At 41.0% G+C, this 26,870-nt stretch overlaps 1 protein-coding gene across 1 annotated transcript in view; it reads right to left on the reverse strand.

Moving 5' to 3' along the window:
• Nucleotides 1-13,364, reverse strand: part of IPPK (inositol-pentakisphosphate 2-kinase) — a 16,131-nt gene extending 2,767 nt beyond the window's left edge. Inside the window, exons 1-10 of the mRNA XM_029086587.1 lie at nt 13,281-13,364; nt 12,610-12,657; nt 8,886-8,981; nt 8,058-8,124; nt 5,406-5,527; nt 4,771-4,860; nt 4,118-4,176; nt 3,612-3,684; nt 2,357-2,636; nt 1,097-1,247 (exon numbers count right to left, since the gene is read on the reverse strand). Coding sequence (XP_028942420.1) covers nt 1,097-1,247; nt 2,357-2,636; nt 3,612-3,684; nt 4,118-4,176; nt 4,771-4,860; nt 5,406-5,527; nt 8,058-8,124; nt 8,886-8,981; nt 12,610-12,657; nt 13,281-13,364 — 1,070 coding nt within the window. The remainder of the gene's footprint in view (nt 1-1,096; nt 1,248-2,356; nt 2,637-3,611; nt 3,685-4,117; nt 4,177-4,770; nt 4,861-5,405; nt 5,528-8,057; nt 8,125-8,885; nt 8,982-12,609; nt 12,658-13,280) is intronic.
• Between the last annotated feature and the right edge of the window lie 13,506 nt (nt 13,365-26,870).

Below are 26,870 nucleotides of genomic sequence, written 5' to 3' on the forward strand. Positions count from 1 at the left end.
TGCTGAAGATCTGAGCCCATAAAAGCGGGGTTTGCAGCACACAAACCCACAGATAAAATAATATATGTTCTAATTATTTGTTTAATGTATAAATATCCAATAAGCCACACTGCAAGTGATTTAAGCAGAACATAAGGCCAACCCGTTGCTCATAAGGTAAGGCTTCAGCTCCAGCGGGAGTCCCAGGGAGCTGAGGAAGCACAAGCAGCAAGGTCTTGCAAGTGAAGCCAGCGTGCCCTCGTGTGAGCAACGGCCGAATTACAGGCAAGTTACAGCCCAAGAATGCAAGAAGCAATACAAGTTTCTGTAGCGATTATTATTATAACTACTAAGCTTTATTTGACTCGTGTGAGCAACGGCCGAATTACAGGCAAGTTACAGCCCAAGAATGCAAGAAGCAATCCAAGTTTCTGTAGCGATTATTATTATTATTATAACTACTAAGCTTTATTTGAGAATAAATGTAGCAGCTTGCAATGCCCAGTATTTCTTCATCAGGCAAGAAACAGCGTAAGATAAAGATTCTTGTGCCTCAAGTAGGATTTGATCACTTGTGATGTGGGTTACAACCTGGCATTTGGAGCTACTCTCATCACACAAGGGCAGGCTGGACAACACCAGGTTCACACCTTCTGTAAGATCTTGCTGGACTGCTGCTGAATACCAAATCCAGGGTTTAGAGGGCAGGTGGGAGGTAGGCCGATACAGATTGAGAATGGCTGTTAAAACAGTTATTACTGCAGACACAGCCCTCGCTCTGCAGGGACCGAAGGCAGGAGAAACCAACCATCCACTTCACTGTATCTTTCCTCAAATACACAACCTCCACTACTAAGGAACGGGGCTTTTTCTCTCTTACCCTGTTGTGAACTTCCCATACTCACTGCTTAAAAATTCAGGTCAAAGTGACTGATATAAAAACTTTTAACAACAAAACTCATCTTTGATGTTATCTGGCATTTCCAGTTAGAAATTCAGAATATGCAACACCAGGAAGGAAGGTTGTATGCAACATATGAGAGAACACATGGTTGTGTCTGCACAGAGCCAATCTTGTCTTAATCAGAACTGATAAGAAAAAACTATCACATCTTACCTCTCTTCAGGAAATTCCTCCAAGTACTGCTCAACTCTGCTGTACAAAGGATAGAGTCCTTCAATATCCAGCATGTCAAGCATCTGAGCCTGAAGGGTTTTATAAAGGAGACAACCCCTCGGTAAGCCAGAGCTTTCCAATTTATGTTTACCTAGAAGAAAATGTATTTTCAAATAAGACAGACTTGAGTGTTGGCTTTGCCATTACATGTGCTTATTGACAAAACAAATCCAAATACACTTTAGATCAATCACGGGAAAAAACCCAAACCAAAACCCACTTCAGTTTCCCAACACTCATGTGCCAGGTGCACGGACTTACCTGCACATTTAAACAGCAGGTATCTGACTGCAGAACAAAACACCTGGTGTACAACTATAGAAATTACTCAAAAAAACCCCAAACCCCCACACTTCCATTGCAACCTATTTGTTTGAGTCTACAAGATAAATTATTCACATTAATTTGAAGCCACCACAAATTCACTTTCAACAGTCTGAACTGTTGGCAGAAAGTAACTCAGCATTTCAGAGATCGTGTCTTTTTAAGATAGTATAAACAGACTTGTATTTGCTATCATTTCTCTAAGATGGCTCTTTCTCCACACAGTACAACAAAACCAACCAGCAAAGAACAAGATCTTCTTCAAAAGCAGAGTAAGAAACATGCTGTTTGTGTAATTAGGATAACTAGCAGCAGCTTGAATAATTAGAGCTTTACAAAACTCATGTACTGAGGAAAGAACATGATTTTGTTTTCCAACTCTCACTTCCCATTCCTCTTCCCTCCAGTATTCACACCTTTCTCTTTACGAGGAGTGGAGCAGTAGAGGAAAAGTGAGCTACACCCTAGCTGGTGAGGGCTGACAGGAGCAGGGGAAGGCAAGAAACAAGTGTCACGTAACAAACCAACCACAGCAGCCAGACTTCATCACATACAACATAATTCCCCACCCATTTGAAATACCTATGATGGGTATCAGCTCAAACTGGTGTTTTCTTCCATTTTTCCTCTGCTACCTCCTGAGTTTATTTTTATCCCTGTCACTGGGTACAGTGCTCAAAGTGCTCATTACAAGATCATATTAAAAAAAAAATATATCTAGCAGTTATGCAGCTCAGAACTCATTTTGTAAATGTCACTAGAACTCCACTGTTTCCAGTCTCACATCGGTATTAAACAGCAAATGAGGAGGCAAAGATCTGAATCATTAGATGATTACAGTTAATTATTGACAGCGCTCAAGAAATTATTTCTTACCATTTCTTATTAGCTCCTTATTAAAAGCACTTGCTTCACAGTAGCTTCTTCCTTGTGAAATGGGAACTGTCTTCATATCACCTGCCCTGCAGGCATCAGTACTACTTAGTAGCGTCATAGTTATAACATGGATTAGTTCTTTAACAATTGTCCTTGTACAGTGTGGTCCACTGACCAACCCATTGGAAGGGAAAAAGAAAGGTTTTAAGTGACGAGCAAGTTCATTCCAGTCAGAGATGCAGTCCTGGTCGTCTTTACAGCCATAAATTAGTTCCCCATTCTGCAAATGAGAAGGAAAAAATTTTAAAAATAGGCACTTCATTAAATCCCATTATTCATACTTAGTTAATCAAAGCATCAGGTTTAATATTTTAAGACACACAGCACAGCAAAGTGGGTTCGTTTAACAGTCTGCATACAAATACACACGTTCCCAGTCTCTCACAAATCTGCCCTCTGAAGTCTCACCAGACACCACAGGTATCTGTTACCTTTGAATTAGGACCAAAGCGCCCATTTTAATCAAGTGCTACTTTCCCAGCTTAATCAACTCTGAGTAATCAGAACAGTAGAAGTGAGCTGACACTCAGCACATTTTCCTATCGCTGCTTTCTGAATAATGTCCATGGTGAAAAAGCACCATGTGAAACAACCTTCTTTTAAAAGCCAAACTGGAAAAGGGAGGGCTATAAAAAGGGACAGAAAAGGTGTGCCAGTTACCTGCACTAATAGAAAAAGAAGGGCAGTTCATACAGTTTAAGTAATTAAAATAGTTGGTTTAATAGTGGAAATAAATTGTAAAGAATCTTATTTCCCAGGATTAATCTGAAAAGCTGCATAAGCCATCAGTTACTGCTTTATATTTTTCCTACATTAATGCCATAGAGAAGGTAACTTTTTACTTCCTCATCGATGTCATGCTGTGCTTTGTATGAATGCTGTCACAGTAACTGAAAAAAATATTGCAGCAACATGCAAAGGTCTCCATCTTCTTCCTCATAAAGTTTCAAAACTTTGCTCATCTTTAAAAGTCCTTTTCTATTAGTTGTTCCTTGGCAATTCTTTCTGACTAATTAGTTCTGGGAAATTATGACTTACCTGTCCTAACTTGAAATCTAACTAAGAATTCTCCTGTTTTCTTCTTTTGGTGAGGTGCTGATCAGGTGGGTTTGAAGTAGGATCTTCAGCTCAGCTGCTGAATTCAAATGGTTTCAAAGCCAAGGCAAAAAAAGCAAACAGAGAGATGGTTGTTTACCTTAAATATTTTCAAGTTGTTCTGTGCCTCCTGTAATAAGCTCTTCAAAGCAAAGTGCATTCTCTGTTTATTTCTAGAGGGAAAAATAAAAGAATAAATCCAAGAGTGTTTTCTCACAGCCTTTAGATGTTTACAGCCCTGCCTGGAGGGCTCTAAGGAGTCAGAATTGGGCACCTGAAGTGAACAGGCCCATTAAGCCTGTTACTCAAGCTGAAGCCACAAAGTGACTATTTACAATTAGAACTTCAAATCTGAGTAAATGAAACAGCTTTTTGGTTTCATGTTATGTAGCAAAAGGCACTGGTACATTAAAAACCAACTGTGATTCCTGAAATAGGTGTAAAAAGGTATATAGCACCAGAAATACTGACTGTAAAAGTCAGACCAGCAGGCGCTGATTGACTGATCATCCCTAACACTAGAGTGAAAGTCAAAGTAATCTGAGAAGGAAATCTGTAGCACAAGACTTCGACAAAAGCATAGAATCAGGTCACACGCGTCCTTACCCTGAGAAGAGATCCAATGGGCAATATTTACTTGGTCGCTTCCATTTTCCGTTCGCTACCTGTTGAAAACCCACACCCCTGCTGTTAATCACGTCTGGAATAACCACTCTCAGTTACTGTAACAGTGAGGTGCGTGGCTCTCACAGCCTGTCCTCAGAACTCCTTGACATTTAAAACCCTTCAAACATACAATTCATGACTGCCAGGGGTCTTCCTTATCACAGTTAGCTCAAGTCAAACTCAACTCAAACTGCATTCAGGGATGGAAATCACAGGGAGAGGTCCCATTAAATTCCAGTAAGGCAGTTACACAATTGCAGACACACAGTGGATGTCAGTCAGACGAATTCCATGCGCGTTACAGGCTGTCAGGAGTTAGGGAATGCCACCGTGCCTTCGGTGAGCTGTACTTGGAGAGGAAATCTGACACTGGAGTTCAGCCACTCAACAGCCCTCATAGTCGTCAAGGACTCAGATTGTATTTGTTTCCTTCCAGTTTCCCACAGAACTCGTTCCATCTCTCACTAAACACTCACACCCAGAAACTCAGCTGTGTATCCACCTACTATCTTCAGTCATATCAGAGATTTCATAGCAAATAAAGCACAGCACAGTCAAAGGAAAGCAGGATGACTACTAAAAAAAAATATTACCTTTAGATGCTGATGCATACAGTAACGACACACCTTGTGCTTTATCTCCTGTGAAACATGGCTGGAAAAAGGAATGAAGCCACATTTTGGCTAAAATAAACAAACAAAAAAGATTATAAATATAAATGTACTTCTTTATAGAAATATAAAGGCACACAATATGCAAATCTTTCCAGTTAAAGGAAAATTAAAAACAAACAAACACCAACACCAAAAAAACCCAGTCAATATCCAACACTTAAAAGCTTAATATATGTCACTGTTATTTATTTATTAAATTAAGTGTTATTTATTAAAATAACTGTCAGTTATTTTAATAGTCAGGTGTGTGGTGTATTTGCAAAATATTGCCAATTATTTTAGAGTCCTCACTTAAGAAATAAGGACACACAAAACTGCTGTGGCCTACAGAAAGGCTGAGCAATATCTGGGAATTTCCCATTTCAAAAGATCAGGAAATGGAAGAGGGAGGAGGATATTTCACCCTGTGGCTCACAGGGAAAGTGGTGGTGAGCTGTGCCTCATCCCACTGCTGCATTCCTTTGAACCTGCTCTGCTCAGTATGTGCAGAAATCAAAAAAATGCATCAAAAAATGCAAAGAAACCCCCCAGCAGGACCTTCTCCCACTCAGTACCTTAATCTCTATGCAGAGGATTGGCCGGTGTTCCACAAAACGATAGGTCTGCAGCCTGGTCAGGTTAGGAAGGCACATTGCATAACCACTGAGAGTGTCCATATCTTTATCACAGCGAGACTCTGGGGAAAAAAAAAGACAACACAAACAAGAAAATCAGGTGTGTGGATGTTTATTTTACTCTGTAGTTACCTGGTTCACCAGGTGGCAAGGTGAGAACAAAGACAGGACACAGTTTAGTGGACTTTAGCCAGTTATGGTCCTGCCTAAATCTGCCCTCCCCATGATCATCAGTTGTCTCCAGTTCCCTCAAAACTGTCAGAGGCACAGAGAGCACCTCAAGATCTGCCTCCAACGGCTGCTTCCAGCTCATCCCAAGAAGTGTCAATGAGAGGCGCGGAAGATCACAGGGGTGTGTTCAGTTGGCCAACAAGAGGAAAAGAGACCTCGTACTGCGTTCAAAGATGGGATCTCATGTCTGTGTCAACTACCGTCCCTCAGTCTAGTCAAGAGGAATCTGTGAAAACTGGCAGGAATATCATCAATCGCTCAGAAGTTCAGGAGAAAACACAAATCTAAACAGAACCTGCAAGCGGCTTCGCTCAGCTCCTCAGTCTGCACGTAGTCTCCTCCTCGCCATTCCCACATTTACAGCAAAATAATAAATAGGTGAAAAGGAACAACAGTTACGTTCCCCCTCCTCCCAAGCTTACAACTTCAAACAAGAATTTCCTCTGCTAAAACCACCCTTTCAAAAATAGTAATTTTTAATATAATCCTGAGAGGAAACAAAATAGCCAAATGGGTTGAGACTAAGATTAAGAGGCATTATGTAAATAAAGCCTTTAAATAACCTCCCTCCACATGCATCCTTTGGGACACAGAAAGGTCTCCAAGATTTAATTCAAATTTAACACTCCTACATTTTCAAATATCTGTGTTACTAAAGAGACATACAGAATATGTGTGTTCCATTGCTAAGAAAAACGTCCATTCTGAAAAATATATTGGAATTTTAAAATAAATCAGAAATGGAAGTTTCATTAGGCATCAGCCTGCAATACATGCTGTACTTCACTGGGATGAGCAAGAAGAAACCTTTCTCCAACAAAATGCTGGGGTTTGGTTTCTTTTTCTAAACTCAGGCAAAAGTACATCCATGTTCAGCTGAAAGCCACTTGCCAAATCAGACACACCCAGAAATCTGAAGGATTAGAGAAGTTCCTTCATAAATCAGACAGGCTTATGCAAAAGGTAATATTAAAGGAAATTAAAAAAAAATTCCTGTTAAAAATGAACAGTGAGATTTGCTGTTGCAAAGCAAGAAATACCACTTGGGACAGCTCCTCACAACAGCATTTCTCCTCTGAAGAAATCCCCAGGAGCTGCAGACACACAAAACTGAACTTTAAGAAATAAAACTAAATTCTATCATTCACTTCTACTAGAGTATCATCTATTTTCTAACCTTTATGAGACACTATTTGCTTTCCTTGCTGGTGCTGGTTTCTGGCACTGTGGAACTGTTTCTCAAAAAGGTGAGGACAAGTCAGCAATAGCGAGTGTCCCGTGCTCACTACAGAGAAATTCATTCCATTTTTTCCTGGATCAAAGGCATCAAAGTGCTGGCTACAGAACTTTGATTTAATACCGCATTTTTCTTCAAGGAACTTCTCTAAAGCAGGAGTTTATGGCTGTTCTTAAGAATGCCTGAGAACATAAGATGAACACTCCACGAGGGACACCTCCTCTTTGCCCATTTTAGAGCTGACACCTCGCTGTACTTTAGCCATCCATGGAGAACGATCCACCCAAGTGCTGCTGACCAAGAATGGTGACACCAAATTCCGTAGCGCTTCACTCCGCACCGAATGCGTCACAGATTGCCAACGTGGAGGCTGGAAGCATCTTCCAAAAGGTTTCACAAGGTCACTGCAGCCTGATCTCACACACTTTTCCCCTTCAATCTCCCCCACCACCCCAAGGGGACATGAAAAGTGCACTTGTGCTTCACCCCTGGACAGGGAGCCCAGAGCACCGCAGAAGAGCGGGGAGGAATCGGGCACAGCCCCGAATCCCAGAAATGCTGGTTAACCTGCAAGAGCAGCACAGCCTGCAGCTCTGCAACCCCTCACAGTGAGACAGGCCAGCATCAGGGAAAGACCACATCACACTGCACATCCTGAGGGCTGTGACCCATCAGATGTGAGGTGCCTGGACCCAAGTGAAATAGTAACATTGAAAACAAGACAATTTAGTGTGCAGAGTCTGAAACTCTCTTTCTTCCAAAGCTCTGCTGCACAGTCCAGGAGAAACTGATGGAATCAGCACAGTTCTTCCAGGACACACCTTCCACCTCCCTCACTGACCTTCGTAAAGGACTTCACAGCAAGGTGAATGCTTGGTCAAGAATTAACCAGCACAGGCTTACAGGGGATCCCTTTCCCCAATTTGATGAAACTAATATCAGCTGCAACTTTTAATTCTAGAGCACATTCATTTTTTCAGAGCAAATTTTCAACTTGCCCTTGTCTAAATATCAAAAAAAGTTTCCTCATATTCTGAGGTATGATGCTTTTTTACTTTATACCACAGCAAAATGCTTTACAGCTTGAGGAAGGCCCCCTTTTTAATGCCACCCCTGGCACTTACCTGGCCTTTCTGGCTGAACTTTTAAACAGAGCTGTCTTACGAAGTCTAAAGGCAGTTGAATAATTTCCTATTTAACAAAAAAAAAAAAAAAATCAACATAAATATTAATATCCAGTTTGGGGGTCTTAAAATGAAACACCAAAGTTCAGTGGGTGTTAACAGCAGCAGCTTCTCCCTCTGATTAACTGTCTATATGAAGACCTGTACCTGCAGTCACTTGCAATACTTACTCCACTGTGAAAACGAAGAACTAATTTAAATACGTGCATGAGAAAGAGCATTTTCAGTGAAAGTTTAATGTGCATGAAGAAACCTGCATCATTTTGTCTTTTTCACAAACCAGAGTCCTATTTCACCCCGTCCCTGTCTCACATCCCACCCTTCCAAGGCCGAGTTGTGTAACTCGAGTTCCAGGAGAAGGTGTAACTTTTCCACTCAGGTATCTGATGTTCAGGTAACCAGATCTGGCCGCCCTGAAGAACCGAGCGAGTGGCAAGACAAAGGTTATCTCTGACTGCACAGAGACCTGAGAAATTCACATGAACCAGATTTCTCCCCTTGTTCTGCAGTGAGTCTAAAAATCTCTCCCTCTTGCACCTCTCACCTGATGCAGGGCAAAGAAACGACTGCTCTTCTCATGAGTAGCTTGAAACAGCTCTAAGCAGAGTACAATCCAATCACCTCAGCAGCACAGAGCAGCATCTTTGTTCTGATTCAAACACTTGTGTGTGTAGCTTGCTCGAGAATGCCCTGCAAACCCTATTAATGCCCCAAAACACTTCAGTCTTTACAGCACATAAGCCATTCCTTTAAGAATAAAACATTTACCCCGTGGTGAACATAGTTCTCCCCAAAGAACTGCTTCATGACATGTTTTCCAAAGTCTACGATGTTTTGCAGATGCTGTAGTATTTCCTCTGGAGTCTGGAAGACAGGAACATGGTAATTTAACTATGAAATAACGGTACCCAACACTCAAGAATACATATGCATATTAGTCAGTGATTTAGCAAAGTAGCTTAATTGCTCTATTGCGTTTGGTAGGTCAGTGCTCAGTGAAATTAAAGACACGTGAAATGTGCTACATTTGTTTCCCTGCTGCTATCTGAGAGGCTGGGACAACCAGGAAAATGGTCAGAAGAGACAATTCTTCTCGAGTGTCAGGGGAAAAAGGACAGAGAAAGTGAGAAAGGAGGAAGAGGAAATTATTCAAGATCTACTCTGTCTCTGACAATTATTCTTAACACAGCTCACAGAACTGTAATAGTCAGAAGAGATGCACAGCACGCCTTCTTACCAACAGGGTAAGTGCAGGAGAGGCTCTGAGTGTTATAAAATACTTCACCTGGAGATTTGTAAGACAACAGCCACAAAGACTTGAGCCACATGACAAACCTCTGCATCAACAGGTACAGAATTTGCCGGAGCCTGCCCCAGACAATGAAAAATCTTACTATAACGTCATCTTCTGTTCATTTTATGTTATGTGTCTGTAAGGAAACACACAAGTTCTTCTACAAGACAGAAATGCCAAGGTAGATAGAAACGGAGCTACGTGAGCACTGAAACAGGACAGCAACGTTAGCGCAGTCGGACTCGGACAGACTTCTCTCGTTACAGAGGTACCAGGGCAGCTTTACAGCAGTGTTATCCCAGCACTCCAGCACACTCTGCTTCTCTGCACAGTGTTTTATTGTTATGACACATCTCCAAGCTCCTGTGTCCTTTCGTAACACAAAGCTTTTCTGGAAAAACACTACTTTTGCCTACCACTGCACACGATAAAGCACAGAACCATACACAGTTACACCTGGGATTAAATAACAGTGGAGGAAGAGAAAGTGCAACACTCATGTCCAAGTTAGAAAATCAGAGAGGAAAAACACCACAAGCAGATGGAAAAAAAATAAACAGAGCGGAGTAAGAGAAAATAAAATGCAAGGAGGACAAGACTCATGTAAATGACAAAGTCTAGAGAAAGGAGCAAAGACCACACCCAACACAAATTCAAAATGTTTCTAGGTAAAAGGAGATTGGCACTAACCAGGCAATCTCACTAACTTTGTTTTACAATAGCATCAGAATAGGTAGGGGTTTTTTCCACCCAGAAGGGTTTGTTACCCAACAGACTTACACCAGTTGTGCAGGACTAAGAAAGATTAGTTTGTAACAGAGGGCTGCAGGACTCCATACCAAGGTTAATATTCTTCCTCTGGCAGGATTCCTTCTCCAGACTGAAGCAGCAATGCACAACATTGCAATACACAGTCATGCTTTGCAGGAAGAAAAGTCACTACGGTAACATATGTTACTACACACTTACTTCAGTAACACACCCTACTACACGTTGTTACTGCAGTGAGCAAGAGCATTAACCAAAAAAATCAATTCTTTGCAGCAAGTAGGAAAACTGCAATTTTTCCAGGGGACTTACACAACATTTCCATCACTCTACAAAGGCCAGGACAGCTCTTACTCTTTAAAACGCTTGGCATATTGTATGTGGAGTCGTTTCTCAGAACGGCTCTCCCTGCGTCCTTTTAAGAGAGCCAAAATAAGCTTGGAGCCTCTTGACATCAGCAATCTTCCCGTGCTTGAGTCTTAGAACAAAACACACACCACGATGCCTGAACAGCACTCTCAATTGCAGTCATCTGCTCTGAAGAAGTGTATTTAAGAAAAAATAATTAATAGGCAACAAGATGTGCAAGCAGGCCACCCACCGGGTCTGCACGAGGCCATTCCACACAGCGCTGCTCCATCTGCATTTCCCAGGAAGGCTGGTGCCCATCACCAGTGCTGACCCACGGGACAGGGCTGCCAGCAGCCCCAGCTCCTTCGCTCCCCTGAACCAGAAGGGAGAGGAGACCACGGCTGGGGAATCCTCCACTCCCCGCGAGCAGGCTGCAAACACACTGCATCCACCTGCCCTGACGGTTCATTCCGTCCAGGCTGGGGAAGAAGAAGTTGCTTTGCAGAGGGGAACCCCCCCCCCCCCAGCAATTTAGAACATCAATAGTTATAGCAAATATTCTTTTGCAACTTCATCCTATTCTGGCAATGTTTAAAAACAATTACTATGGAAAAATCTCTTTGGACTTTAAAAAAACCCAAACAAAAACAAAAAAAACCAAACAAACAACAAAAAAAGAAGCAGGTACTCAATGTTTTGTTTTCTTAAATAAATGGCAAGGGATTGATTTTTTTACTTAAACTTGTGGTCTAATTCTCCCCTGCTATATTAACAATTGAGATAGGCACTGTCTGCCTTTTTTTCCAATCCAATCCACTGGGTTCTTCCCTGTTCTCATAAAAACTCTGAGCTTTATTCTCTTGGACTACTACAGAAGCACAAGATGCATTTTTGAAATCCTGCCACTATAAGCAGATCAAAAACTTACTTGAATCCCATTTACTTGAGTTTTACCAGACGTTTTTTCAAGTAAAATAGCAGCAGAAAGGCCATCACACAACTTGTCTGTACACTGTGTTCATGGGTTTTACATTCCTCTGTTTTCCTCTCATTTACTTTGGAAACTTCTCTTTTGTCCCCGGTTTTAGTGAACGTATTTCGCATTCATCTTCCTGATTTAAAGCAAAATGCCTTTCCCACACATTTACTTTACATTCACCCTTGTTTCCTTTTTCCTATGATGAAGCACTCCCCCCAGCTCTCAGAAAAGCTATAACGCTTTCTGTATTTCTTTCTCATCAGAACAGTCTGCCGCTGAACCTTACAGAGCTGTGGCTCAGAAGCTGCGGTAACTCCAGCCCTTCCCTCTGTCTCTCAGGTAACACCCTAAAGGCTACTCACAAGGTGGAGGAAATGGCAGAATTTGAACCTCCTGCCTCTTGTGCTCTCTTTTTTCCCTTGGAGCACTATGTTGACACTTCACTTTTACCCTCCACCTTTGATTCTTGATCATTTTTTATCCCAGTTAAAGCAAATCTAACATAACTCACTTCAGTTCCTTCTCGAGCAGAAAAACCCTCTGCCACAGTCCAAAACACTGGCAGACTGTGTCCCACCATGTTCTTCTTGCAACAGACATGACACTAAAATCACTCCCTGACAAAGGCTGTTCTGTGAGTATTTCCTACTTTTGTCCAAATTCCATGGCTTTTTAGCCACTGAATAGGTAGTCAGCAGCAGACCTTTATCATGATGCCAGTTCTGTGCTGTGCCTCTTCTGTCCCACCTAGCCACAGCCTTTCTCCCCGAGCTTCACCCCGCTCTTGTAAGTTCGTGTGCAACGTGAACACTCTCCTGCTGCCAGAGCTGTCCTGACAGAGGCTGTAGGTTCTACACACCCCAGTCCTACAACTGGTCCTGCACAGAGGTCTTCACATCAGCACTCACGTAATCTTAGTTACATAAGAGGACCTCAAATTTCCTCCTGTTGCCCAAACTCCTGAAACACAGGCACATTTCAAAACATCCCCTTATTCTTCCTCCTGTCAGTCACAGTTCTTTCACAGGTTTCCTGTTTCTCTCCAGACCGGTTATTAACTTACCTGAGGGTTTTTATCAACAGTACGTGTTGAATCTTACCTTATTCTGGTTTGGGGGGGACTTCAAAAACCGCAGCACCACACAGCGCTAAGGAGAGATAGGAAAGAATATGGTTTCGTTAGCATTTAAGTCCATCATCATACCTGAAACACCACAATTGTCTGATTCCCCAATCTACCTCATCTGAGAAATTAAGGGGGGAAAAAAGAAAGAAAAAAGAAAGGTAAGCAAAATAGGCATTTTAGATGGTTATTTGAGTTGACTTGAAATCAAATACACCGATGTCTGTTGCCAGATTTGCCATCACTTTAACAAGGCGGCCACTCTGCGCTTCCAGACACCAGGTATAACTGGGGAAATACTCCCTTAGCTCTGGCACTGCTCTGAAAATCTGGTCAAACACAGTATCAAGCAGGAAAAACACCCAATTGTTTTCATACCAAAGGTGTTTGGGGGAAAAAAAAAATGCAAGACCCACCTAAATATCACCTGCTTCGAATACGAGCACAGCATTACAAAGTATTAAGGAAACACTTACCAGTTACCAGCAGTAGCTACACAGCTCTACTTATAAATGCTAAAACCTGCTACTTCTAAACTTCCAAAAAGTAAACAGATAACACCGGGACAAATGCAGCAGGTTTCCAAATATTTTACCTCAAAAAAAACCACCCCAAAACCCAAGCCCAAAATCACAAAGAAAAACAAACCTCAAAAAGCCACCGACACACACCGCTAATTTTTGTAATTTTCACAATTTCTATCAAATTTTGTACCAATCCAAAAACTTTCATATTTACAAAGTATACAAATGCTAAAAACATCCTCAGCCTTTATTTTTGAGTTGAGATAAAAATGTTTTGGCAATGTCCTAAGTAAAAGGCTTTTCTCCTTAAGCCTGTTATAAGAATTTCTTCCATCACAGAAGTCACCTGAAGTATCTTTCTCTCAATAAAATCCTGCTGAAATTAACCATTATACTTGATAAATAGACTTTTTATATTAAAATCAAATTTTTACATAATATTAAGGAACTTGCAGCCTTACTAGGCAAGGCAACACATAGCCCTGCCTCAGATCAGTCAGCCTAAATATGTGGTCCTCAAGATACGGACTCCCACTGTGCAGATAAGATGTGGATAAAAACAACTGGGCACCAAAGGAGGTTGTTTTCTGGAGTTACCTCTTAGTGTCTCCGTTTGGATCTTTCCTAGACACATCCAGAAGGATTACATCGTATTTAAAGCACTACCAAAAAGCACTAACACGCAGATTCCCTGACAAGGATAATGCAGACAAAATGTCATAGTTACACTTCAGCTTTATGGAATCTGAGCTTTTTCCCTACCGAATGACTTGCCATTTTAAAAAAACTTCCCATAGCATGACAGCATATTCCATATTTCAGGGCTGAAAGCTGTCTCTGGACAGTGCTGAGGGATCTTTAATTACTAACACGTAGAGAAAGACCAAGAGGAGAAAAGCAAAGCAGATGCCAATGTGTAATCCAAAATACTAACAAAACAAGATCTGGATTCACACACTGCCAGTGAAACCCAGAAACAGCCCCTTCAATATCTAAAAAGTCTCAAGCCAGCACAAATCTCAGCTCACCTGCATCTGGAAAACACTCAGGTAAGAGGATACTTTGCTGGATTTTGATTCAACTTGTCCTGCAAGTTATTTTTACAGTCTTTCAATTGTTTAGATTCCCCACGTGAATTATTCATGAACAAGTGGATCAGTATGGAGTGATCTGATCATCACTTCAACTCAGAAACTCAATTCTGTAGTTATTTGAAGGGTGGTGTAGATATTTATCTATTAATCAGTTCCCAACCAAGCTTCCAACCACGGCTCTGGAAAATCCAGTTGCACTCACAGGGCTCACTCCAGGATCTGTTCATTACCAAATCGCTGCTGAAGAGGCACACAAGGACAAAATGACCAAAGCTGCACACGGCAAAGGAAGAACACACTGCTTGTCTGAAGATGTCAAAAGGAAACAGCAAAGTTCAAACAAAATTTTTCATATACACTTCAACCAGTCAGCCCGCCCTGTGCCTTAGTAAGGCTATTGGATGATTGAAATAAATTAAAAAATATATTTTTTTAAAAAAAAAAAGGAAAAAAACCCAAAATCCGCTTTTTTTCTTTTTGGGGGGGAAGTTTTCATCTAGCTCCATCCTTTTGGGTTACACAAATATACTGTCACAGTAAAAAGGGAAACCCACCCGATGTCAAAGATGCCAACTGCTTCAGAATTATTACCACTGAAAATACTGGCCCACTTTTTTCGTGCTATTGCTTTACTGACTCACTTGAGTGATTCTTTACTGGGAAATATTGTGGGTGGTTGTTGCCATGAGGGTTTTTGTCAGTTTGCCTTAAACACCATAGTTTTTTTTTTCCATATTTACAGATAGAACATTAAAGATGTAACGTGCTTAACTGCATGCAAAAGAATGGCCCAAATCCAGAAGAAAGCACATTTCGTAAGGGGTTATTGCTACTCCTTAGCGCTGTGAGAATCAGATCAACCAGATCCTAATGCTCCCTAAATTTCATTCTCTCCACGCACCTCTGTAAGCGCTTCCACTGCTTGACACCACTTCCATCAAAGCCCTATTGCCATCAAAGCATTTAGTTAATTGGATAACAGTCCCCAGACAAAAAGATGAAAAAAGCAGGCTGCAAAATCAAGCAGAGAAAAGAAAATAAACGATGTATGGAGACAGGCAACTGTCATACACGAAATATTAAGAGGCTTCATATTTTTAAAGATGACAATCTAGAAAAATAGTGAATTCGAAGGAAGAACTCTGACTACAATTTATTTTTAAATCCTGCAGCCCTTTCTCTGTAAGTTGTTCAGTATCCAGTTAATGGCAAGGCTAGAAAAATAGTGAATTCAAAGGAAGAACTCTGACTACAATTTTATTTTTAAATCCTGCAGCCCTTTCTATGTAAGTTGTTCAGTATCCAGTTAATGGCAAGAGACTAAAAAAAAATAATAATAAATAAATAAATAAATATCCAAGGTGACTGCTGCTACTCTCCAAGTAAAGAATTTAAGTGCAGCTCACACACGGGAGCACAGCACGTTGAGAGCCGATAACCAACAACATTCTCACTGGCATCCAGGACCGTACCAGGGCTACAACAAAAACCATTTCCAACTGTTACAGAAAACTGAAAACGAACGATAGCAACAAGGACACCGAAACTCGGGTCTTTCAAAACACATTTGCAGTCCAAGATGATGTAATCTAGCGCCTATGTTCTGGAGAAGCATCACCTCAAGCCACAGCATTTTGAGACTCAAGCCTTAAGCTTATGGTCCCACCAAGAAAGGCAAACACTTCTTGAGCACCCGATAGTCAAACAGTTGTTTGGGTTGAATCATGACCGAAAGTTAATGGTGCCAATGAGGAGACCAGAAGCTGTGGGAGTGGCTGCAAAAATGTACTTAAAGAAGCCACTGGCATCACCGAAACAACACAGATGTGTACACACAACTCTTGTCCTCACACATCTTGGGAAAAAATAGTTCACTAAGGTTATCCGCAAGAATTTTTCTTCTCCAAAGCAGTAACTAGAGCTATTGTTTTCATCTTACTTACTGAAATCCAAACCCAAAGTAATCCTTGGTAGTTAGGCCAAAATATGACTGGCATCAATCCAGGCACTTTGGATTAAGCAGCAGCATTATGAAACCAGGATAAAAGCTTACATTTCTTTCTTTACAGCTTGATGTTTGATATTGGCCTGGTATTTTTCCAAAATGTCTTCTAAACTTTACTGTTGTAAGATAAAGCTACCAAGCAGGACTCCCGAACTGGAGAGCTCTCACAAGTTAAACACAATTGGAGAAAATCTATCATCTTGATATTCCTCTTCAGAGAAAAACCTCATTTGCATCACTGATTTTTTTTTAGTTTCTGTCTCTTGCTACATTATTAACAAAATCTGTGTAAGACCTGGTGCTAGTGAAATAGGGAAATCCGTATAAAAACAAACTCAAAAGCTAGTAAAATGGTTTAGAAGCACAGAAAGAAGCGTATTTTCTTTCTGCTGTTACCACCTCAGCTCACATGGTTTTAAAAGAAGCTTCTGTATGAAAATATGAAGAATTAGCCTGTCCAAACACAAAGCCTGGGAAACATCACTTCAGCTTCTGCTTTTCCAAATAAGCAGGTTCACATCATTCGTTATTACTCCATTATTATTCCAATCAGCGTGCGCTAAGTGCTTTTGTCCAGAGGCAAAGTGTTACTCTAACATCTAGTTCTGCAACTGCCCAGTAGAACTAGAAAAGATTCTTCTCTAGTTGATTACCAACCTGTGTTCACATACACAAGATCTACTGGTAGAAACCAAGGAACTTTTTGAGAAGCAACTCTGGGAAGTCCCAAAAGGAAATCCACCCTTATCCTCCTCACTCCACACAGTCTCATAAATGGTGCTATACAAAGACTCACCAGTATTTTTGTAAGCACTGGACACAATTTTGCATCACAGAGTTCTCTACCTGTCTACTGCACCCTGTTGTCGATACACTCATTTTGAAAAAGCACATGATTTACAAGCAGAACAAGAAAACCACATTTGCTTTCAAGTTTTCCATACAGAAGTCACGAGCTTCCAATCATAAACATGAGGGAAAACCCTCTCAAAGGCTGGTAACAAATCTTTTACTACAACTATTACTATGCTATTTGTTGCCACCAGTTACATGCACCACCACCAAGTGCTGTGTAAGGAGATGAAGATATGAACTCAACTACTTTTAGATAGAATGGCACCTGAAAAGGCTCATTTCTTTATACAGTAAGAACTGGTTGTTTAATTCACTGCCTGCTGCTGACTGAACCTAAAGAGCTCTCAAGAGCTTACAGAACACAGCCCTGTGTGTGCCAGACCTTCTACCACCACTGCTGCTGCCCAGCACAGCCCAATTGTAGTGGATTGACCACAGTGCACAGACACGGCACCTACAAAAGGGGCATTCCAGCTAAATTTCAATCAAAGGGAGGGAGGGAGGGGGCTAAATGACCCCAAACTGCTGTTCAAGCCCTACCTGAACACAGTCATATACAATACTAATTAATGACAGCTTTGGTGGTACTAAATAGGAACTGTTTTGCTGATATTAAGCTATTTCTGCAGGAGCACACTGGAGCTGCCTGCAGTACCTGCCAACTAAAAAAAAAAATTATTCTGACTTTTTTTTATTGCCAATTTACATTCCAGAACCCCTTCAATTCCAACTCTAGTTTGAGGGATTTAAATAGAAAACAATGGTTTTCTATTCAGAAAATGCAGTTTCTGGGAAGGAGGCAAATGGTCGAAGAGGTGTCATCTTCACATCTCAGAACAGACAGACGAGTTCCTTCTCCTGAGAACTAATAAAACTCAGTAAAAACATGCCCACCACACTGCCCACCTACTTCAATCACAGCTTACCTGTGTAATACTCAACACAAGACATTTTTAAAGGTCTCCTCACCCAGGGTGTCAGCATGCTGTTCAACACAGAAGGATGTGGGAGATGAAAACAAACTAAGCACTGCAAAATTTTGCAGCTTTTGAATGAAGTACACACAGTGATATTGAATACAAGGGTTGTTTTCCAACCCAGTTTTGTTCTGTGTAAGGTGGATAAGATCACACAAAACAAAGTGAGGAAACCTACATTTCCTGCCAGTATAGAGGAAGCTTAGCAATTGTTCACAAGAAGCCCAAGGAAGCATTCAAAAATCGGAACAATACTCTTTTATTTAGCACAGGAGTCCCTTAAGAACAATCTTTTTATTTCTTTACATGAATAAAGAATTTCTGGCATAGCAGCTGGCTTGACACCATTCAGTATCTGTGATGGCTTCACTCGGCTGGCAGCCAAACACAGCCACTCACCCACTCTCCCCCCGACCCTGCCCCAGGGGAACAGGGAGAGAACTGGAGGGGTAAGGGTAAGGAGACTCACAGGTTGAGATAAGAATAATTTCATAATTGAAATCAAATAGAACTTAAAATAATGATGATTATAATATTGAAATATGCAAATGAGTGATACACAGAGCAATTGCTCACCACTTACCAACCAAGCCTGGCCCGTTCTCAGATAACAATCCTGGAAGAGCAACAATCCCGAAACCAAAACCACAATCCCAGAAGAGCGAGAGCTGGAGAGAAAGCCAACCCCCTCAAGAGAGAGCCCCTCATCAATATACCGAACATGACATTACATGAGATGGAATATCCCATTGGCTTATTAATGTAAATATTCCTCACCCCCCCTAGACCTTGCACCTGCTGTCTAGTGAAACACAAAGTCCTTCGACTTCCAGCAGCAACTGAAAATATTGGTAAGTTATCAAGGTTCTTCTCCTAACAAATCCCAGCTGAAACCAAACCCCAGTGCTGCTCTAGCTACTAAAAAGAAACCCAGCTCCGTCCCAGCTAAAAACCAGGACGATGTCTGAAACCATTATGTGGAAGCAAACACTACCACGATGATTTTTTTCTCTAGCATATTGCTCACAACTTGCATCAGACTTCAGGTGCTCACTCCACTTCTCCTGCTTGCTTACGATCTAGATTCCCACGATAGTTAAGCACTAACTCAGGTTTCACTTTAGAGCTAAGCTTTGTATAACCTTGCAAGATGCAGATGGTACCTATTCCAAGAGAATTTCATGATTGCAGTAGCCATGAATGAGAAGGAAATATTTGCCCTTCAGCTAATCACAGTGCCTGAAATGATATCAAGTGATACACCCACGGGTACTAGGTGGAAACGCATACCAGAGAGAGAACAGAATGAATAAATCTATTGATGCCTGGCCCTCAGCATACATTACTACAGGCTGAGTAAGATGGTTCATGTCCCTGACACCCTGGCTGTTAAAAACAAGCAAGAAAAAACCCAGTCCTCAACATGTAACAGTGATTAAAATATCTCATCCCTCTGTCAAACAGGTGAGTTACACCAACAAGAACATGAGAAGGGACTAAGCTTCCTTCCTCGGAACTGCTCTAAGCCTCCACCTGTCAGCAACAGACACTTTCCAGCATTAAGCTCCCCGGTCAGCTGCTGCTGTGTTGGGTAAACAAGGTGCTTCAGGGAAATATTAATAGGGAGGGGAGGAAATAAAGTCAAAACAGTGCAAGGGATAAGAATGAAGTTAAGTAATAAAACGGAGAGTTAGAACAAGTTAATAATTCCAGGCAACCTGAACACTTCAGCTAGAAGAAGCGTAAGCAAGTCTTGGGCAACTGTTCAATTGAATGCAGTGCCTCTGTTCCCTCCCCAGCAAAACCAGGAGGTCAGAACACGGTTATTTATCTCAGAAATAATACACTGAGGCAAAGAAAACACCCACTGAAAGGCTGGAAAGGAGGAAAGAAGTGAAGGAATTAATGAAATAGGCTGTTAGACTGACCACTCCTGTAGAGCTTATGGATCAGCCAAGTTACTTCCACCAAAGCAACCAACCCACTACTGCTGTCAGCTGAGGGGAGATACAAAAAAGGAGCACAAAAAAGGCAAAGGGTAGTTTTGGGAACTCCACCATCACTGCATTACCAAACACTTCTAACAGACCAAAAAAAAAAAAAAAACCTTTTAGATAACAACTTCATCTCACTGACTGTGAAAAGAAACTCATTCAAGTTTGAGCTACCAGAATCCAAACAGAAAAAACAAGATGGTTTTTAATCGAGGCTAACTACCTCCTGAGTGTGTCTGGTTTACATTTTCATTGCATACAGCCTTCAGCATTCGCAAAAGTCACTCAAAAAAATCAAAAAAGAACAGGCATAAAGCAGAGTTTGAATTTCCAAAGAAAGTCACCAGAAGACAAATCTGCTCCAACACTCAGTATTAGCAAAATGAGAGACATCTCTGAAAAAAAAGCACTCTGGGGGGAGAAGAGTGGTGTAGCTGCTGCTACAGTTAAAGTATCGCTGTCATATTACATGAGAGTACTAGTCCAAAGAGTCTCAGTGTTTCTGTCTCCTGTCTCCTTCCACACACACACATTTTCCCATCTGCATATAGAGAACCTAAGGCAATAATATAAGAACAGTTTTAATTGCTGCCTTTCTGTTCTCTCTCCATGCAGCCCTGCTGCCCAGTGCCACCTTCCCTTTCACCTTATGGAAGAGAGTACCACACTGCGCTGCGTTCGGAGCATCCTGGCAGTGCAGACACCTGGTAAAGCCACGGGAAAAGTAAATTTATCTGCACTACTGCCATATGGAATTGGAGTCCCAATATGGAATTAAAATTCTATATAGATGGTGACTCAAGCTGTTGACTTCCCCCCCTCCCCCCTCCAAAAAAAGCTCTAATCCACAGAACTGGAAGTGCTTCCAACTTTTAATTCTTGGTTTACAGTAAAAGCTTGTAGGTTGTACTCCAGTAGAGTTAGTCCAATTAGTTATGACATCTACAATCACAGTTGGACCAGTTTAGCCAAAGAACCAAATACAAACAAATACAAAACTACCTTCCTTTTTTTCTATTGAACATAGATGTGTATTTAAGTATCAGTTAACCAAGATTAACTCAAGGAAACGTACAGTTTCATACAGGTGCCACAAAGGGTCCTGAATTCCAACTCAAACTGCTGATTGCCTCTTTTTCCTAAAACCTTAATTGTTGTTTACAGCAAGGCAGACATCTCTTCCTTTCTTTTCCACTGATGACACACCCTGATCACATACTTGGCTTTTCAACTGGTTTTTATAGTTGCTTGCTTTAGAATTTGGGCAGGTCTGCTACTTCCTTAGAATAAATAAACAAATAAATTATAAAGCAATTACAACTAGGAAAGAAGGAACAAAGCAATATATTATGTTTGATCATCAATCTGTTTTCAGGTCCTTTTTCTAAGCAGGCAAAGGGTGTGCAGGTGTGGTTTTTTTGCTAGACAATGTTTAGATACGTGTACTCCCAAAAGAACACAACGCTGGAGAAACCAGGTGAAAGAAATGCCCTACAAACTCGCAAAAAAGCAGAAGAGGTTTCAAGGGCCCTTAATTCCCATTGAAGCTCATGCTGGAATCTCAGTCGAACCCAATCACATATAAGTTTTGCTTCCTCCAGAAAATTCTACAGAATCACATGCAAAACTCCTCCCTATATTACATCACATAGCTGTGGGGAATCTTTTGTATTCATCCAAAGCATGAAATCCATCAGAAATAAGAATTACCATAAATTTAGAATTTAAATAGAATAATCTCCTCACAAATACAAAAAATGTTTAAGTTCAAGTCTTACCAAAACTATGTCTTTCCCATTAGTCAAAATGAAATCCAATAAATACAAGTTGCATCTTATCTTTTCTGATGATTTCTTACTGTGAAAGGACTGAGACCCCATAACTTGGCCATGTTTTAAACCAGGTCAATATTCAGAGGATGCCACTGTTACTAAGCTACTGCAGTTATTCTAGCAACTAGTTTTTCAGTATTTTCCCCCACCTGAAGACTCTCTAATACAGCAATCAGCAGTCTGTTCTGTATTTCAAGACACTCACAGATGTTAATTCACTATTCACAGACATTAAGAAAAAAAAAAAAACAAACAGAACACAACTGAACAAAAACCAGAACACAACTGAACAAAACCCGCTGTAAAGTCAGGGATCTGGAATTTCTCAGGAAGGACTTGGAAGTTTTGGGGGTGATACTTCACTTGCACTCATTTCAACCGGACAAAACAGATTCAGCTAACTCCACACAGAAAAACAATGGAAGAAGAAACAGGACACGCAGGTTTTTGAACTTGGACAAAATGACATCATCAGAAAAAGTGCCTCAAGAAGATTCTCTCAGTAAGACAGCAATTAATGATCAGGATCACTCCCTTTCTGCTAAACAAGACCAAATAGGAAAGCTGCAGTTAGCTAGAAATTCTGACCATAAGCTTCTCACTCCTTCAGCAAAACCCCCTATGTCTAAACATACAAATTTGTTAATGGTCCTCTCTCAAAGTAAGTTTATTACGACAAAATTTTCCAGTAAGAAAAATCTGTCATTATTCTTAACAACAAGCAACAACCAACCACAGGAAAACTACTTCACATTGCTAAAGTACTAGGAGGAACAATTATCTAGCCTGATTTGATACAGAGCACCCCCTCATCAGTAGAATTATTTCATTCCAAAACCAAATCTAATTCCCCAACATGCAGAAAGTGTCACACACTCTGCAGCCACTATAATGCATCTGCCAGCAGAAGTAGCTACAGACAGAGCGAAATCCAAGACTGCTGTTATAACACAAGATATCCCTCTCTCCGAGCAACCTCTGCTCTCTGCAGTCCCCTACAAAGCCAGAACCAGGAGCAGGCAGGATGCCTGCGAAAGCAGCGCTGTGATATCCTCCATCCTCACCTGTATCTCTCTGAGGGAAAACAAATAAATAAATGAAATAAAAATCACAGAGAAGAGCCAGGTATTATCCACTTACTATAGACACCAACTTTGGGAATCTTCTGCAAGTTTAATTAACGGATTTGACTCCTTAGCTCTGCTTCATTTACCTTCTCCATCTCCCCTCCCTCCCCTTTTCCATCTGCTAAGCTTACACATGCTCTGGAGATGGTTTATGCATTTGCTGTCCCATATGAAAACCCAAAGATATCTCTTAGAGCTGCAAGCGTTCCAAGTCAAGTAGATTATTACTAACAATCAAGGCATCTGAAGATACAAACCACAACCTTCTGCAAGCACACACCAAAGCTCCTCTAGACCATCACATCAAATAAAAAACAAGCTGGGGAAAAAAAAATCCTCTTTTTTTGTACCACCTCCTAGTAGTCACTCTGAAACACAAGCTTCATGTTCAAACGTATTTTAAAATGAAGCATTTGGTTAGCATAATATCCCAAGATGCAATAAATAAAAATGAGTAGAAATCACCAGCAGTGACGCACAGGAGGAACGCCCATCCTTTATCTCATAAAGCAAAAACTGGAGATTGCAAGCATATGTTTCACAGTGAAAGGAAGTACAAGTCATTATTTCTAGAGCTGCTTACACTACTTTCTACAAACATCTCCTAAAGCCTTTTGAAATTAAGTGTTAAGTGTCGCTGGAAGAGCAAACAGCAGATTAAAAGGCAAAACTACAGAGGAGGATTTCCAGCTCACTTCTGAAAAAGTAGGTATCTCCACCTTAGAAAGAGTCAGAAGCTACAAGTAAAACAACTGCTCTGTGGCAGTTCCTCTGAACCCTCTCTGCTGCTCAAGAGTAGAGAGGAGGAGGGAAAGCGTGGTTTAGCCCTCTCCAAGTCAAATTCAATGTGGAAGGAGCAACACTCCAATAAAAATGCAGGGAGTAAGAAGCATCTTTCTTAATCGGCCTGGCTGTCTGTGACAGCACTTGGCTGGGGCTGTGTCTGTACTGCAGCACCTCACGCGTATCTGAGAGCGACCAGAACAAGCAACCAGACAATTCACTGGATGGTGTGAAGGCTGGCAAACAAGTTATGTGAAGAGGATACTATGATTCGATCAAATATTCAAAATTGCACCCAATGGACCTCAGAATGATCCTTCCAGCAGTCTCAAGTGCTGTCTTCAGGAACCAGAGTTGCCAGCTGTATTTCTCACTAAAATCATGAGGTAGGAAAGCTGGCTTTGTTCTTTTCCACTAGAAGCATTTCAGCAGGCTGCAAGACTATAGAAAGGCTTTTTTACCACAATTCAGTTTCAATTTGGATTAACTTAATCACAGTTGCAATAAAAAAACAACACAAAAAGCTTTATCAACAGAGAAATCTGTACCATAATATTGTATGTCTTCCAGAATTTTAGATTCATCAGAACTGAAACTTTAAAAGGCCATGAAAGCAGAAGCTGTGAGTACGCACTAAGCAAGCACACAGCTCCAGAGATAACAATGGTAACTGGAAATGCTTGGCAGGCATTTTATTCATCAGATCACTTTCAAAACACTGGAGAACTAATTAAAGTAACTCTGTAAAACTCTCACTGTAAGAAGAGACATGCTGAACAGACCATGTCCTGCCCAAGTCCTCTCTTCTTAACTGCATGAATAAGGAACAGAGATGCACTTGCAGTGATTTCAGCCACTCATTCCAGTACGGGGTTCCTCAGACACCAAGCCAGACCCTCGTCACTGTTGTGTTCTGCAGGATTAATAACCAGTAAGTGGAAACAGCCCATCAAGCAGCACTTTACAGCACTTCCACCAACACAACAGCGCATGTGCCACAGAACGCCAACATCTGACTGTCAGACAAACCTTTGTCTATATGCCACCATTCAAAGGCACTGCAGAAAACGGTTACACGTTGCCTGTGTCCAGGGCTTATAAGCTCATCGCTAGCAGAGCTATTAGTTGTGCATGTGACTTTTCTATGACCGAGTTTTTAACGTTGGCACTGTACTAACGCTGGATTGTCGATAAGGTACATTCATATCTTAAAGGGAAAGATATGGGGAATAGGACAAACCAAAGAAGGAAGTACAGCCTTAAACACGAGAGCACCATGAACTGATGATGCACACGTCGTTCTTACTCTTCCCCCTCAATCCAGACACACTCCCCACAACCAAGAACAAGAGCATCTATCCAGGCTGCCTGCTCGTCCCAGTCCAAACACCCTATGCTTGATAGATGAACTTGCACAGTACCTGTTATCAGTGCTTCAAAGAGTAGTCCAGCGGGCGAGAGTTGAAATAAAACTCCTGGATCTTACTTCACAAGGGGCAAAGAAGCTCATGCCCTTCTCCAGAAGGACAGGGGTATAATTTTTGGCTTTGTTTTTTGTAAAAAAAAGAAAAAAACAAAACTTCTCAGATCTCCCAGAAGCAGCAAGGAATAGAGGTTCAGACCTAGAGAGATAGGGACAAGCTTCCTTCCCCCTCACATCCCAAGTAACACGACACATCAAAAGGGAGAACATGGCAACAGGGAGTACACACACAGTTCCACCCTGGCCTTGCACTTCTAACCCTGGCACTTGTAACTGAGCATCTATTCAACATCTCCCTTGCCACAACCAAATCGCTGACCCTCCCACTAACATTTATACACGACAAACAGAACTGAAGGGATACAGAATGAAGCAAGGACAGTTCAAATGAAATCCACTGTCTTAGTTATGCTGCTGATCTGTTCACACAAACCTGAGAGTGACCTGACATCAGATCACAAGAACAGTGATTAATCATTCAAGTACATCCTGTTTGTAAGAGGCACAAAGTAACAATTAGCAGCCAAACAGTATTTTATATGCTCCAATTTTACAGGAGCCATCAGCAGATGCAAAGCTCTAAGACGTAAGCTTTACTGGTTCAAAGCTGTCTGTAAAGGAAAAATCATATCCATTTCACTTTCACTCTATCTTAAAGTTTGAGCATCCTATTAAAAAGGGAACTGACACACTCAGCAACTATTCTGAATCTCTGGCAGACTTCCTCTCTTTCCACATCCTTAAAGATATCACAATGACATCACTATTAATCCATTTACGTACCCAATCCCTATCATACTCCCGTGACTGAGTATGTTTTAAACGGCCTTCTTCAAAGGTAAAATGTAGACAGGAAACAAAATCATACACTTTCTTCTTGTAGCAAAAATATCTTTAAAAAATATTTTCTAAGAAGAAACCAGAGCCACAGAAGTGCCCCTCCTAAAGTTTGGGAAGCACTATAAGATTTCCAGCATTTTCTCAGACATGTTATTTGTTAACATTTTTTACATCTAGTTTATACTTATAATGTAGAAAAGAAACATCAAAATAATCCAGTATTTTCAGTCATTCATTTAGACATTATTTAAAAAAAAATATTGGTTTTCAGGATTCAACTCTTATTGTAGATTTTTCTCCCACATAAAGCCTACATTTTATCATTTTGGCTTTGCTGGTTTTAGATCTATGAAGTTATCAAGAACGTTCTGCGGCAAATCCATACTAGAATTTAAACCGAAACGCAAATAAATTTATAAGACAAAAACCAGCCACGAGTTCTCTTGAGAAGAAGAATAAAAACCTTCAAGGGACAGATACAGTTAAAATCCTGATCCCAATACACTAAGTAAATAATATATGTACAAAAGGGGCAAGAATACAGTGACAGCAGTTAAATCAGCACAAACTGACACAGAATCTGCTTCATTTAATTGTTACTGTCACCAAAATGCTCCATCTGTTTTACTATATTTTTTAAATTTAAACCAAACCCAACCCAACCCCGCCAAGGGTAAGTGGGAGCAGCGGGATGAGGTGACCGGCCCATCCACCCGGAGCCCCA

This window comes from Antrostomus carolinensis, unplaced genomic scaffold (assembly GCF_000700745.2).
Source record: "Antrostomus carolinensis isolate BGI_N321 unplaced genomic scaffold, ASM70074v2 scaffold7878, whole genome shotgun sequence".
NCBI lineage: Eukaryota > Metazoa > Chordata > Aves > Caprimulgiformes > Caprimulgidae > Antrostomus > Antrostomus carolinensis.